General features: G+C 38.7%; 1 protein-coding gene across 1 annotated transcript; it reads left to right on the top strand.

The window, feature by feature from the left end:
- Positions 1-4460: 4460 nt before the first annotated feature.
- On the top strand, positions 4461-13569 carry cnpy3 (canopy FGF signaling regulator 3). Its single transcript, XM_006632723.3, has 6 exons — positions 4461-4720; positions 5802-5925; positions 6719-6815; positions 7823-7945; positions 8641-8758; positions 10843-13569. The coding sequence occupies exons 1-6, from the start codon at positions 4615-4617 to the stop codon at positions 11076-11078; spliced, it is 804 nt and encodes a 267-aa protein (XP_006632786.2). The 5' UTR covers positions 4461-4614; the 3' UTR covers positions 11079-13569.
- Positions 13570-15940: the final 2371 nt, after the last annotated feature.

The raw sequence follows: 15940 nt of genomic DNA, 5'->3' as shown, positions 1-15940 counted from the left end.
CTTGAGATCTCAGAGTTCTTTGGGTTGTGTGGTATTGCATGTCTTTTCTTGGCAGCAGGGTGGAGATCACTATTCAGATGAGAATGAACTTCTGTGTCACATTCTCAGCCCCTCCCCTGAAGGAATGGACCACCTGATTTCTCTTTGGGTCCTCAGGCCTTTGCTGCCATCGTGGAGTATGATGTGCTCTGTGGAATAGGGGTGGAGCAGTGGCTCTGTGGCTAAGGATCTGCGCCAGTGGCTGTAAGGTTGCTGGTTCAAATGCGGTGTCCGGTGGAGGAATCCTACTGCGTTGGGCCCCTGAGCAAGGCCCTTAACCCCAACTGCCCCAGGGACGCCATATAAACAGTTGACCCGCCTGTGTGTCTCATGGAGAGCAAGCTGGGGTATGTGAAAAAACAAATTCCTAATCCAAGAAATTGTATATGGCTAATAAAGTAATCTTATCTTAATATCCTGTCCCAAGTGTTGACCTGGAAAGCAGCTGCAGTGCCTTCCCCATTAATGGACAACATACTTTTGTAGTTCAGGTGTGTCAGCATGCGTAGGCCGCAAAGGAACAAGTAATACAGTAGGTTTATTCCATGCTGAAAAGAGATGAAAGAAAACAACATTTCGGCTGTGTAGCCTTCTTCAGGTGTGAGTAATTTATTTTAAATAAAAGTAGAAGTTGTAGAAGTCTCTGAGTGTTACTCTATGTGACGTCAGAGTCGAAGTCGAAAGAAAAAGTGTTCAATTTCAGGCCAAATCCTTTACGAATTATATTTTAACAACGACATCAGTAAAAGAATAGGAGGTGGTGAGAAAGCCTGGTCTTGGAACAGATCGCTGTGAAGAGCCGGAATGCTGGTTTAGTAAGAAAGGGGGCAAGTAGCCCAGGGAGGAAGAGAAGGAACGACAAAGAGATCTAGAAAAAGTTTTAGAGGAAGGCATAGTGGGTCAGTTGAAGAAGGTCAGGTGGGTAGCTGCGTCAGCATGCGTAGGCTGCAAAGGAATAAGTAATAGGTTAATTCCATGGTGAAAAAAAAAAAACACTAAGCCTGTAAGGCAACACCCGAATCCCTTACACCCGAAGAAGGCTCCACAGCCGAAACAATGTGTTTTCTTTCTTTTCTTTTCAGCATGGAATAAGCCTATAACATACTTTTGTTGTTCATAGTCCTGGGAAGAGCATTGATGTTTGTCACATTGGAGTCAATAAGAATGGCTACCTGCAAACAAGGAAAGGGTTGATTTTCATGAGTAAAATGGGAATTCTAGATCATAATTCCTTCATTCCTTTTTTTTACTTTTATATTTATCTCAACATAGAACAGTATGGTTTAATCTGGTAGACACATCTAAAAATGCAATGTTTTCTAAGATGAAATTGTACACCTTTGTCATTACTGAATTCAGGTGTGGTAAGCAGGGAGGGGGTAGTACTGACCTCTTTTGGGGAAATTGTTGAATGGTGGAAGGAACACGTTGAGGAACTACTCAACCCAGTGGACGTGCCCTCCTATCAGAAGACAATGACAGACATACCTGGTGCAGGGGAGCCCATCACTGTTGCCAAAGTCAGTATGGTGGTCCGAGGACTCCATAGTGGTAAAACTGCGGGGGTGGATGAGATGTGACCAGAGATGTTGAAAGCACTGGACAGTGTTTGGGGTAGCTTGGATAACGCGCCTCTTCAATGTTGTATGGAAGGTGGGTAAAGTACCCTTGGACTGGCAAACTGGGGTGGTGTTCCCTATATTTAAGAAGGGGGACCAGAGGGTGTGTTCCAACTATAGGGAGATCACTCACCTCAGCCTCCATGGGAAAGCCTATGCCAGGATACTGGAAAGGAGACTTCGCCTGGTAGTTGAGCCTCAGATGCAGGTGGAACAATGTGGATTCTATCCTAGCCGTGGAACAGTGGACCAGCTCTGTTCCCTGGCGCAGCTGCTTGAGGGTGCGTGAGAGAACGATAATCCAGTCCACATGTGTTTTCTGCTTTTGGAGAAGGCATATGACCGTCTGCTACACGGACAGAACTGAACAGCTACAGGGTTGTGTCAACTGCACGCAAAGGGATGTGTTTAAAGACACATCAAAGGATATTCACAAACTCTCTGAGGTGGTTTCCGATTACATTTCCTTCTGTGTAGACATCCATCATTCCTACCAAAAGCCTTAAGGTTTAACCCAATAACAAACCCCGGGTAACCAAGAGCCATAAACGTGTTTTGCTTAAAAAGAAACTTGTTTTCTCTCAAGAGAACACGGAGCTTAGGAAGGAAGCACAGAAAGAAGTCAAAAGGGAGATAAGGAAAGCAAAGGAACAGTACAGGATAAAAATAGAAAATACCATGGCTGTGGGAGATTCAAGGTCGGCATAACAGGGTATTAAATCCGTGGCCAGTATCACTCACGAGAATAAGGGTAATACTGTTCCTGTGTTAAATGACATGGTTAATCAACAGCTGGCAATTGATTTAAATGTGTTTTACACCCATTTTGAAATGAAAACCACAACCACCCCCCAACTTACAGTGCTGACCTCCCAGTATCTGGAGAGTCTATCAAAATTGAACCAGCTGAGGTATGTACTATAAGCCATTTAAGAAAATGAATGTGAGAAAGAGCACAGGTCTAGATAATGTGTGTGAAAGTGTTCTGCAATCTTGTGCAGATCAGCTGTGTGATATTGTCAGAATGCTTTTTCAAATGTGCTTAAATCTACAAATCATCCCTTCTCTGTGAAAGAAACCCATCGTTATCCCTGTTCCAAAAACTGCCAGGCCAACTGAGCTTCACAGCTTCAAGCCAGTGGCTCTTGTATCTCTTCCAATGAAAAACCTGGAGAGACTATTAACACAATACAACCATTGTTGGTTGCACAGAAACTCAGAGAACTTCAAACTAAACAGTAACTTTTTAACAAATAGGACTCAACGGGTCAGATTGGGGAACTGGTTATTTGACATTCGCTATACTTCCACTGGATCACCGCAGGGCTGTGTTTTGCTCCCCTACTGTAAACTAACGATTGTAAAAGCAAACACACAGACAGCCCTGGGCACCTTATTAAGGGACCCAGAAAACCATCATGGACCCATTCTAAATGACTTTACTAAATGGTACGACGGCCTCTCTGTGCAGTTTAATGTTCCAAAAACAAAGGAGCTGGTCATTGATTTGAGAAAAAAAATGCAATACCCCTCCAACATACTGTAATTAATGGTCAGACTGTAGAAATTGTCAGTGACTACAAGTACATGGAACTGGTCATAAACAAAAACCCGAGTTGAGACAAATGCTGTGACCATTTTAAAAAAGGACAAAAGAGACTCTTATTTCTAAGGAAACTAGGCTATTTCAAGGTAGATAGAACTATCCTGTCATTTTTCTACAAGTCTTTTTATTGAATGCCCTTTCATACAGCTGAGAGCTCAGTCACTTCTTGTACTTATGTGCTTAATTAGATACATTTTGCTCCAAAATCATAACATTTAAAACTACAAGAGGGTGTAGTAATGTTATGTTAAACCTGTAATGTAATGGTGAACCTGAAATATCTAAGGAATTGTTTTTCTTTCAATAGGAAGTCATTTACTTTGATAGCTTTTATTCCAACAAAAAACCTGTTTAAATATTGCATAAAAAGGTGCAGGACTGACAGTTACTCAGTTAAACATGCTGAGCTGAATAAAGTGCATCGTTATTCATCCATCCTTTAACCTCGTTATTCAATGCAGGATCGAGGCCAGCAAATGGGCACAAGGCAGGATACATACTCGACGGCACACCAGTCCATTGCAGAAGAGAATAATTATAAGCAAGAAAAACCCTTTCATACGTGCAATATGCAATATTGCACCTTTATACAGTACAATTCATGACATTATGTTGCATTGAAGAAGGGAGTTGTTTACAGAGATCAGTTTTAATGTTAGCTGTGGGAGCGTTGATGCTGTATTGATAGGATCTGGCTTATGTGATTTTGCTGTAGAAAGACAAGTGTCTTTCAAAGTTACTGAAAAAAGGAAAAAAAAGTGAAACGTTCGGCACCTGTTGCTAAACATACAATTCGATCGAATGTAAAATTAAATAATTATTTTGCAATAATAATAATAATAATGATTGCTTACACTTATATAGCGCTTTTTCTGGACACTCCACTCAAAGCGCTTTACAGGTAATGGGGACTCCCCTCCACCACCACCAATGTGCAGCATCCACCTGGATGGATCCATGCTGGATGCAGTGACACACATATTTGCTTCATTGGGAAATACAATTCTTATTTTTGCAGAAACCCCACAAAAATGTTTTGATCCCCAAAGATAAATGAAACTGGAAGACGTTTTTCTATTTCTGCTCCTATAGCATCACATGGTTTCTCTTGGGCCAAATTTGAGCCTGCTTCCTGTCCGGCCTGTGATTGGTTCACAGCTTGACACTGCTTCGCCTCTGATTGGACGGCTAGTCCCAGCTGCGCATGGTAGCTTCTGGCTAAGGCGGATATAGCAGTTTCATTCAGGAAAAAACAGTGAGGGGGAGTTCTGGTTAAACATATATAAAGTACATATTAGTATAAAGGTCGCATCGGTCTTGCTTCATGTCATTCTCTTTTAATATTCAGTAATGCGCACTTTGGCACTCCTGGGCCTGTTCGTACTGACGACGTTTTCACAGTCGGCAAAAAAAGATGAAGATGAGGAATGGGTGCATCTGCCGGATAAATGCGAGGGTGAGATAAGAATAGTATTGAGCTGAACTGCTGTTTGTAGCATTTACGAGTTATTGCTTTTTTCTGATCGTTTTTTTGAGGATTTCTGAGGATTTTTTGTGTTAATTGAGTTGTACAACAATGTATAGTTTAAAAGTGCACGATAAACCGCGGTTTTGCTGTTTATAATAATAATTGCTCACACTTTTAAAGCGCTTTTCTGGACACTTCACTCAAAGCGCTTTACAGGTAATGGGGACTCCCCTCCACCACCTCTACCAATTGAAACATTAGGTTGTAAACAGTATTTAGGGGTTACAGTACAGAATCGCACCCTCAAAAGAACACCAATAACACAAATTCAGTTATTTAATGCATGTACAATGTGCCGAAGTATTTCTCCAGGCACTGGAAAAACTGCATGATCTTCATGTGCACTTGTTTAATTTACTGACTGGTGTGTGTGTGTAATTGTGTTACTGAATCCATTTGCGCACAGTAATGGTGTTTGCAATCTTTGTGGTGATTTTACGATTCGTGCAATACAGGTCGGTTTGCTTCCCTAAAGCCAATAGAGAGCTAAGTGCAAATATACTAATATAATGTTATTCATTATATATTAGCGAAGACGTTATTTGTGAATTTCCCCCTTTCAAAAATGCAGAAGTGAAACTGGTAACGAATGCAGTACTAAAAATCAAAACAGTGCATGTGCTGCTAACTACTAACATTTCAGTGTTTTTTGCTTGATACTGTATATATAGAATTTGTTGTTTTTTAGTATTCATTTTTCAGTCTGCTTCTGGAAGGATTGCATGCCTTAAATTTTACATTATACAGTGACACTACACATAGTGAAAGGATTATTAAAAAGCGTCCAGGTGATTAAATTGGTGCTATTATTTTTCGATAGCTGTACATTGCCCTTTAAATACTGCGTTTTAGTGTCGAATCCTTTAGATTTTTGTCCACAAATATGAAGGAAGCATTATATCTTCAATAAAGATAAAGTGCTTTACAGCACACTGATGTGACACTCAAAAACTTTGAATTGAAACAATTGTGTTGTTTTGTGCAATCAGAGTCTTTTTGTCCTTAACAGTGTGCAAGTATGTGTCAGTGGAGATGAAGTCTGCCTTTGAAGAAACGGGGAAAACCAAAGAAGTGATTGACACAAAGTATCGTTTTTTGGATGAAAAGGGGACTCCAATAAAATATGTCAAATCGTAAGCTTTATTTTGCTGACTTTTGTTTAGTTTTTTCGCGTAACCTATCATTTTCTGTGTGGCACGTTTTACTGTAGCTCATTCATTCTTTTATCATGCTGTCATGGATACAATGTACTGTACCAGACCTCCAATAAAAAGGAAATGAGGAAATATCCAGAACATTCAATTAACAAGGAGTATATTTGCCACATGCTCAAGATGCACTGGAATTTGAAAAATCCTTGAACTCAGATAGGGGAATTTCAATAAAATCCATTTAATAAAATTGTACAAAATATTACAATTTTTTTATCTAATAAAAATATAAGAACAGTCACAAACCAGGAGAACGTGTTTGTCCCATCTAGCCTGTTTAGAAATTGATAGCTAATTGATCCAAGGATCCCATCCAGCTGTAATGTGGATTCTCACCGTCATGAGAATCAATTGTCTGATTTTCTGAAAATAGCTGCACATTTTTAAATGTGCAAATATCCGCCAAGTGATGATATGTAATAGGAGAGAAAAAGAAACAGCATTTCATATTTTATTTTTTTCTGGAACCTTAGAACTTTTTTGGGGGGAACTTTGAATTTTATTTGGAGGTTGTATCAAATCCTACACTGTTGACGATGTTAGTTTTGCAGAGCTCGTTTTCTCTCTAGTAGTGTTCACACTGTCACTGGCATAGCTGCATGTCTTGTTATAAACCCTAACAGTGTTTATATTTAGTATCCTTGGTTCACACTCAATACTGGAGTTATCTCACCTGGGCTTAGGATTGTCTGCTGTTTTCTGTACTGTTCTTCAGTGACATCCGATTCATCGAAGTCATAGAGTCCATTTGCCAGAGGCTGATGGAGTATAATTTGCACAAGGAAAGGCAAGGAAGCAACCGTTTTGCTAAGGTATGTAACAGGATATTGAGAGAGGTATGTGACCAATGGATAAGTAATAATAATAATAATTATAATAATTGCTTACACTTATATAGCGCTTTTCTGGACACTCCACTCAAAGCCCTTTACAGGTAATGGGGACTCCCCTCCTCCTCCACCACCCCCAAGTAGTCACTTAGAGTAATTAAATGTACACTGAAACCAAAAGCAATGGTTTTTCACCGCTTTTCTAGTCTAACCTTTAAATCGTCTTAAAATATAGTACCTTCATTTGTGCATACTAGTTTCTGGTGATTGTTTACAGTGTTATAAAGTATCATGACATGTAGCATGAATGGTGCTAATTAAACATTTTGTCACCATGACTACATCTGAAGACTAAAAAGGAAGGAATCAGTGATGTTTGTTAGGATGTTAAAATGCATCCCACTGTAATTTTCATCTTCCCCTTATTAGATCAAGTCCTAAATTGTGTTGCTCCAATTTATTTGCTTCTTGTGACCATGAATAACAATTCCTTTGGCAGGGCTTTAATTACATAATTTACTTTTTGTTTTATAACAATTATAAACTAAACAAAAACTGTTTAGTTTATAATTGCTTAGTGAATAAAGTAACTGCTATAATGTGTAGTGAAATGGGAAAAAAACACCAAGGTTAAAATAACAAAAGAACAATTCCTAAAGCCTAGATAAAGCAAGGAATAAATACAAAAATAGGTCATTCTGTTAAGAAGGAACACAACCTAGCACTTAAAGTGTGATTAATTTTTTTTGTAAAGAAGCTCTGAAGCACAGGAAAATGTCAAAAGTGTCAGAAATACATCACTTCACTCAGCCTGCTAAACCCAGTCACTAATTTCTGTGTAGGAGGAACATGTCAGTGTGGGCATGAAGCAGATTCCTACAGTGAACATTCCAAGTTTTATTTTGGAAAAGACATTTTATAGCCCTGTCAAGTAACCATGCGTAAGAATTTTCTGCTGGAATGCATATCTGTGTGCTGATCATTCACAGGGAATGTCAGAGACTTTCACAACGCTGCACAACCTGGTCCACAAAGGGGTGAAGGTGGTGATGGATATCCCGTACGAGCTGTGGAATGAGACCTCTGCAGAAGTGGCAGACCTTAAAAAACAGGTCAGCTACACCAAGGGCTGCAGGAAACTGTGAATGTAACCTTGAGGTTTTCAGGAGCTGAAGTTCAGTTAGCTGCATGAGTGTCTAAAAGCCAACAGTCCTGACCCTACCAATAAATTGCATCCTACTAAGCAGTTAATACAAATGCCTGTTCTTGCTGAGGCTGAAGAAATAAACAGTTCTGATATCGGGCTGATTGTTTTGTTTTTCGGATGAATTTGTCTTTCATGTCAATATACTGCACGTGCTTTGTCTGAAAAAAGTTATTGAAAAAGCATGTAATATTAACCTTTTAATAAGAACCAAAACAGAGACATTGTTTTCCACCTTGCACAGAATATACACATCGTACATCGTACATCTGACAGTCCTGCTGTTTGGCAAACCTACCCTCTAAAAGATTAAGATTGTGCTTGTAAAACAATAGGGTTGGAAGTTTGTTATAAGACCAGAATTTAGTTTTTTATATACACATTTGAGCACATCACAGCTGCAGGAGTTCATGGGATAAAATTGCATTCAAGCATATTTCATGGATGTCTTTATAGATTTGATTTTAAATGTAACCTGAGGCTGGCTGACTGTGTGGCTACACTCACAGTTGTACAGAATCTGTAGGCCTGATCACGTCTGGGTCTGAAAACCGTTTTAGTATAACAACAGATAGCAACTGTTTACTTATCTGTGCATTCTAGTGCGATGTGATGGTGGAGCAGTACGAGGATGTCATTGAGGAGTGGTACCGACACCATCAGGATGAAGACCTCACTACCTACCTGTGTGAGAAACACGTGCTAAAAGGCCAGGACACAGGTACTATATCACATCTGCAGGAACATTCATTGCCCTGTCCCAAAAGGTTCTCCTGCTCACACATAAGGTGTGGAATAGTTCACGTACTGTAGGTAGCTGCATCAGCATGGGTAGGCTGCAAAGGAACAAGTTAAAGGTTTATTCCATGCTGAAAAGAGAAGAAAGGAAACACAACATTTCGGCTTGCACCCAAAGAAGTCTACTCAGGCAAAACATTGTGTTTCCTTTCTTCTCTTTGCAACGTGGAATAAACCTTTAACTTGTTCCTAAGGCACAGAATGGTTGGAATCCAGATTATTATAAGCAGTTATTTTCTGAGTATAGTCCAGATCTATAATCGGATGCCTGCTGAATCAGACTTACTCTGCTGTAGACCAGGCTTCACACAATGGGCGCTAGTCTTCTCATTTGCAGCAGAGTCTGAAACTTTTTCCCCCATTTTCTTTGTTGCTTCTGTTGCGTGTCATGTGTAGTGTTGTGCAGAGCTTTGAGTTTCTTGAAAAGTACCTCTCTTCAAAAACCTCTAGCAAGTTAGTTACACAAGTCGTACCTTTTCTAAAGCCAGGCTGATTATCTCCTTGAATCCTACTGCTATAACGATGATCTTCTAGTTTGGATTATTGTTTCTATAATCATACATGTAAGTTAACTTATTGACCTTTTTATATAAGGGGAATTTTCCAGTCAATGGGTGTTACATTTGTCTTGAGATAAATGCTGGAAGAAGTTTGTTAATGGCCTATGAGTAACATCTCGTTTTCTAAAGAACAAAGTAGGTAGAAATCAATCAGGCCCTGGAGATTTATCTTATTGAGTAACACTCTTGACTCTCCCTTCTAATACTATTTAATATAGAACTTTCTTCCTCTATTGAGTCAATCGGAGAAAACCAGTCTGTAAGATATAAGAAAAAAATAATTGACACCCGAGGGAAATTTTTTATGGACACTCAGCACTCCTGTACATTTAAATAGAATGCAAAAAAAAGAGAAGAAAAACATTGCACATTATACTATTACAAAAAATAAGTAACAGTGGTAGCACTTTCCCTCTGGTCTAGTTTTCCTAACCAGAGCCACAATGTGGTGACGGGACATTGTTCTTCCCTTGGATCAAGTTAGGAACTCTGTTTAACTACTTAATCATTAAACTTCTCCACAATGTCCTTGCGACATTCTACCCTGGGCGGGTAAAAAGTCTCGTCCAAGTTTTCCTCTTTATTGAGCTTGTGAAGTGGTTTCTCACTTCCCACCAAATCTGTTGTGTAGAGAGGCAGATGGTACGTCAAGTTTGCCTTGTGTCATCCAGGCAAATGGAGAATCAAGTGGGTGTCCTCCTATATGTGGAGTAGTTTGGAATATTTCATGATGAAATACGCTACATAAGAATTATCATTAATAGCTGAGTGTAATTCTAAATATACCATGCTGTGTACTTTAGTGTTCTGACCCTGTTACTTGTTTGAACACTTCTTGAAGACTACAAGTTAGTTAAACAAGACCTTCCTTTTCTAAATCAATTTACCAAAAACAGCACTTAGTGCTGCTAAAACCCAGGGACAAGGAGACCCTTCAATGTCTTTCCTATTGTTTTGTTTTAATTGAGTGTTTTAATTGGCCCTCTTTGTTTAAAACTGAAATATCCACAAACATTACACAATTACCAGTGGCCAGCTACTGTACAGCATAACAGAAAGGCAGCCTATTGAACTTTACCTATTTGTTAAATAACACTAAAGACGCTCTAATATTACGCACACATATCGAGAATGTAACAAATTTCCATATTAATACAAGATGTTATGTACAGCCAGTTAGATGTGTGCTTTCATAGTCTAAAAAGCTATGCTAACTAAAAAGCATAACATAATAATTGATCTCTTAATCAGTTTCGTGCCACAGTCTCACGATACAAACTGGCAAGACGTTTTCTTTGTGCATATTAAATATGTATCATTACAACACGAAGGTGAACATGAATACAATTTGCCTTTTTTTTGGCCCCTTGAAGGTTCTGTGATGACCCATGTAAATACACCTTCATTAGTTGCACTGAATAAAACAATTTTGGTATGTTTGTTTCAGGCTGCCTGAAAGAAGTCTGGATTGGGAAAAGGGGCGAAACTGCCGCCATTGATGAGAAAAAGAAGAAGAAGAAGAAAAAGGGTGAGGGAGAGGCAGGAAAGCAGAAGAAGAAGACGAAAAAGAAGAAGAGCAAGCTGCCGGACGAGCATGAACAGGGAAGGGACAGGGACGAGTTCACATCTGATGAAGATATCCAGAAGAAAAGCCCACTGCCCAGAGAGAAGAGTGAGCTGTGATGCGTCCTATAGCACGGGCCTATTGTGTGTAAAGAGTTTGAAATATTCCTGGACTTCACAGAGACATCTGAAAGGCAGAGTGAGGATTCCAGATATACACCTTTCAAGCCCTGATGCTGTTAGCAGTGGCAGCTTGTTAAACATGCTGTCCCTTATCTAGTAATATGTTGGCTGATATGCAAGGACATGATTGTAGTATGTCTTCTGGTGAAGGCTGTAATAATGACTTTTTTTGGTGCACAGAAGAGATGCCCCATGGCTAATATGCAGTGTCTTGAGCTAGACTGAAGGCTCTTTGAAACTGGTTTCACATCTGAAAAAGTCCTTAGCCCTGAGATGCACTGCAAGCCCAACACAAAGTGAGCAGCAATAGTAAAAGCATTGTTATTAACACCCCCCTTTTCTGTCCAGAGCACAGATAGGAACTATTTTAAAACTGAAGCTAGGAACACTTTTAAAATTCCTGAATCTGGACAACTTTTCATATGACTAATAAAGAGAATCAGATTGGAGTACTGTGCTCCCTTGTACTGTACCTGATGACCCTGTGTTCTATACAGTAGGAACACTAGAAACATGCTGACAAAACCCAGATTAGTCCTGGAACCCTATCAGCTCCCCATCAGTCTAAAATCCAAGCCGCACCTTTTTGGTAAAAACATCCTTACGTTGCTTAAATTATACTGAGATGATGACAGTGGTATGCTGCTTGCATTGCGCAGTGGAATGTAGATGGAATTTCACATGCTGCTGTGCTAGCTGATAGCTCATTTTGAAATGGTAATAAATAACAGGACTTGACTAAGAGCTAATTGTAAAAAAAAATGGAAATTGAGGAGCCAGAAGAATAATTCAAAAGAAGCTGTAACACTTTTTCTTTATCTGGCACTTTTTAAAGGTAATTAACTTTTAGACATTATAACCTCTCTGTCAAATTGATTTGTTTTATTATGCTGTGATTTATCCACTCCCTTCTGATTATTAACCTGTATAATTTTTTCTGAAAACTCACTTTAGCCATCTAGTCACAAAAAGTCACACAAAGAATTGAGTTTCTAAACGAAACAAATGCTCAGGTTTGAAAACTAACTTTGTTAACCAGATATAAATCCTGGCTTATCATAACAGTATGGTTTCAAAGTTTTCTTGATGCTCTAAAGAAAAGCTTTACTGTAAAGAGGGTTTTTGTTTAAAACACGTTCACAATTGGGCTTCCTGCACCTACAGTAATACCAAAATACTTCTCTTTCATAATAAATTACCCGTTTGTAGCCTCATATCCTGTGTTTAAAATGCTCACTTTCTGTGTAGTTTCCACTACATTTTGCACATTGATTATCTGGACAGTGGTTCATGTTCTGGACTAGATACTTGTTTGAGAAAGTAGAGCTGTCAGAATGCAAAGGAACAGGTAAAGGTTCATTCCATGCTGAAAGGACACGGAATGAGACATTTAAACTGTGGAGGCTTCACACACCTGAATAAAAACTGAATGGAAAAAACCTTTACCTGTTCCTTTGCAGCCTATACATGCTGACGCAGTTACCTACTTCAGCTGTCAGAATAATTAATTGATGGGACAATTTAAAAATTTTATTGTTGTGTATATGTCTGCAACACAGCGGCATTCCTGGATAAGGAGCCTGCAGGATCATACTGTCCACAAATGCGTGAACAATCCAGGCAAGCCCACAGACCAGGCTCAGAAATATTTGGAAGGATGCATCATGGATGCACCTCCTTAATGTAAAATAAAACTGTAAGAGTTATTCTATTGAAACCCTTAATATTTTTTGTTGGTTTTACAAGACACCCATGTTCCTTAAAGGATGATCTATAGCAGGGATCCCTGACCCTAGTCCAATACAGTAGGTCACCTGTTTATAAAGAAAGGCAACTCCTGTAAGGTACTGATGAGAGAAGCAAATAAACTGTTTGGTTAAGAGGATTCTTGTTCTTGAGTGCTGAAGAGCACTTGGAGTTTAGTCCTAAATATTCTCAAAATTTCTTAATTTAACATCACTTGTTCAACTGATCACAATGGAATTGTTCTATACAGTATCTTTAGAAATAAGAAACCTCGGTTGGTGATTCACGATCTGTATATATGCAAACAGATTTTTTCATACATCATTTTTAAAAATTTGGTTTGCTGACAAACGTGGAGCTGTGTACTGATAATGTAAATACAGTGCCCTTTTCGCCATGCTGCATCTAATATGTTAATTTTTCAGGGTTTTGATGCTTTTTAGATGTGAAATTCTTTTTTTTTTTGCAATTGATAAAAATCAAGGTGCAAACACTGAACAAGTGGCATTCGGTGTCATTGTGGTTAGATCTGTCTGTGAAGCCAGAAGTCAATTGTGTTCCTTTCTTTGTGCTGTGGAAATATTGCTTGACAAACTATTTTTATTTGGATTTCTGTTTTCATATTTTGCTTGGATTACGTCATATACATGAAAAATGGATTTTAAGTTGAAAGGGTACGATACACGTGTACATTTTATGGTTTGACAAAATGTATAGCACAGCTCCTAAGTAAATCCGTGTGCAAACTGATGTTATCTTTGATGCTGTTTTCAACTTTCCACTGAGAGCCCTTATAAGGTATTTATAAAAAGAGATTTGTTCCTTGTGTATAAACATACAAGCAGTGTTTTTAAATTTCAATAATGTGAAAATAAATGAATACATTTCTACACAAAATAAGTTTATGAGGATATTTGCTGGTGATCAGGGTCAAGTCCAAGTACCTTAAGAAGTACTACAGTACGTACAAAGGTCTTTGAAGAATTCCAAAATTGTATTTTCATGCAGTACAAAAACAGACAGGGTAGTCAAATCTTTTTAATGCAGTAGACTTAAACACCTGTAAAAACCTTGATTTGGTGTAGAATTACTAAACAGATTCATAAGGCTTTAGTCTTTCCAGATTATAATAGAGATTAGAGACGTTCAAGAAAGGTGTTCCATGATGGAGGATTCATTAAATAGTGGAGTGTAGTATATGTTTGAATTGGGGAATTTGACATAAAAATTAAGATCTTTCATTGCACGCAGTGCGGTCTCTTAACCTTCAGCCTGATTTTATTTTAAATCACCTCTTGCTTTATGACTGAAGTTGAGGTTAAAAAGGTTGGAGAATAAAAAAAAATTCCAGGAGAACAATGTCTTCTGTTTTTGTTCCAACCTGACTAGTTAATAAATTAACCCAATTAATTATGGAATTGTTCTTAAGGTTTTATACAGTTAATTAGACAAAACTTTCACAACTGTATAAAACCTTAAGAAAAATTCCATAATTTTTCTTAAGGTTATATAAAGTTAAGGTTATACTACTACTATAAAGTAGATATAATACAGCTAATTAAATAATTAGACCAACTGCATAACTAAGAGCAGTAAGCCACACAGGAACTCTAGACCCCTGTTCTAGAGTGCCCAGTAAATTTGCACATGCACTGTAATACAGTACTTGCCTTGATAGGCAGACTGTTGTTTCTTGTCCTATATTTTTATGCAAGATGTATGTAAATTCACTTGAAAATGATCCTATAATTGAATATTCATAATTAGCTTCAAGTGCAAAGTTTGTGAAAGCACAAAGATCTGATTAACAAGTGAGGAATGCTGATTCAATAATTAAGTATACCCTAATAAGAACTAATTAATTCAGTTTGTAATTGTCCTCAAAAGCATAATAAATCTAGCCAACAAGGTTCATTAAGATGAGTCTGTCTTCTAAAAGTTTTACCAAAAACACTTTAAATTAATGTTTTTAGAATAAATTCTGCACTAATCAATGCTTTTCAGGTTTTTTAAGTTATTCAACGCACAGCATGCTCATACAGTATGCTCACAGAATGGATTATTCTTTCAGAATAATTATTTCTGTGCTTGGTGTCAACAGATCATCTGGATAGCAAAGTCATGGCAAAGGTGGAACAGTTTTGGCCCCAAAAATATTTGGAACCCAGATACTGTGATTCACTCATCTCATATCGCCGACCACCTAATCTGCGTAACCTCCTTGTTCACAGTTTCTGTTGACCGCCCTCAACAACCATCCACACCAGGCACTTTCCCTTGCAACAGAGCTCGTTGTATTACCTGCAAGTACACAGCCACCACCACACTCATTCAAGGCCCCTCAGGACCATTCCGGAACACCCAGACGGCATCTTCTACTGTACCTCAAGCAACCTTATTTACTGTATCTCTTGCAGTAAATGCCCAGCCATCTACATTGGAGAAACAGGAAGGAGACTCGGAGACCGCTTCAGAGAACACGTCAGGGCTGTGAAGATTAAAGATCTCTCCAAGCCCATTGTTTCTCATTTCACCTCTGACGGCCACGACCACTCTAATCTCTCCGTCTGTGTTCTCAAAGACGGTTTTCCGAACTCATACATCAGTAAAACCACCGAAACTAAAATTATTCTGCAGCTAGGATCACACATTCTCCCTTCCCTTAACGACAGACTACTGTTCTTTTAAATTTTCTCCATTCATTGGAAGTTTCATTTCACACCTCTCTGCACCCATTCTGACTTCATACCTCTTGATTGGCCTCTCTTTCTGTCCCCTGCTCCCGCCTCTCACTCCTCCTCCCTCCCAGTCTTTGTTCTCCCGCTACTTCACCTTTGCCTACTGCCCAGTCTCTCTCACACCTGAAGAAGGCTCCACGGCCGAAAAGTTGTGTTCTCTTTCTCCTTTTTTTCAGCATGGAATAAACCTATTACTTGTTCCTTTACTGTGATTCATGATTTTCATTACCCTTTAACCTGAACTGTTCACTTTGACTTGTTAAAATGTCCAGCAGAGGCCAGTAAAGTGTCAGTTCTTAAAATCTGTTTCCAGAT

Source organism: Lepisosteus oculatus, chromosome 8, assembly GCF_040954835.1.
Source record: "Lepisosteus oculatus isolate fLepOcu1 chromosome 8, fLepOcu1.hap2, whole genome shotgun sequence".
In the NCBI taxonomy this organism is placed as follows: Eukaryota; Metazoa; Chordata; class Actinopteri; order Semionotiformes; family Lepisosteidae; genus Lepisosteus; species Lepisosteus oculatus.
The sequence above is the reverse complement of the archived record's forward strand: the minus strand, read 5'-3'. Positions and strand labels throughout refer to the sequence as shown.

Coding starts and splice junctions, on each gene's coding strand:
- cnpy3 (XM_006632723.3), top strand. CDS start 4,615: ATGCGCACTTTGGCACTCCTGGGCCTGTTCGTACTGACGACGTTTTCA. Junction 5,926..6,718: donor CCAATAAAATATGTCAAATC/GTAAGCTTTATT, acceptor ACTGTTCTTCAG/TGACATCCGATTCATCGAAG. Junction 6,816..7,822: donor GAAGCAACCGTTTTGCTAAG/GTATGTAACAGG, acceptor GATCATTCACAG/GGAATGTCAGAGACTTTCAC.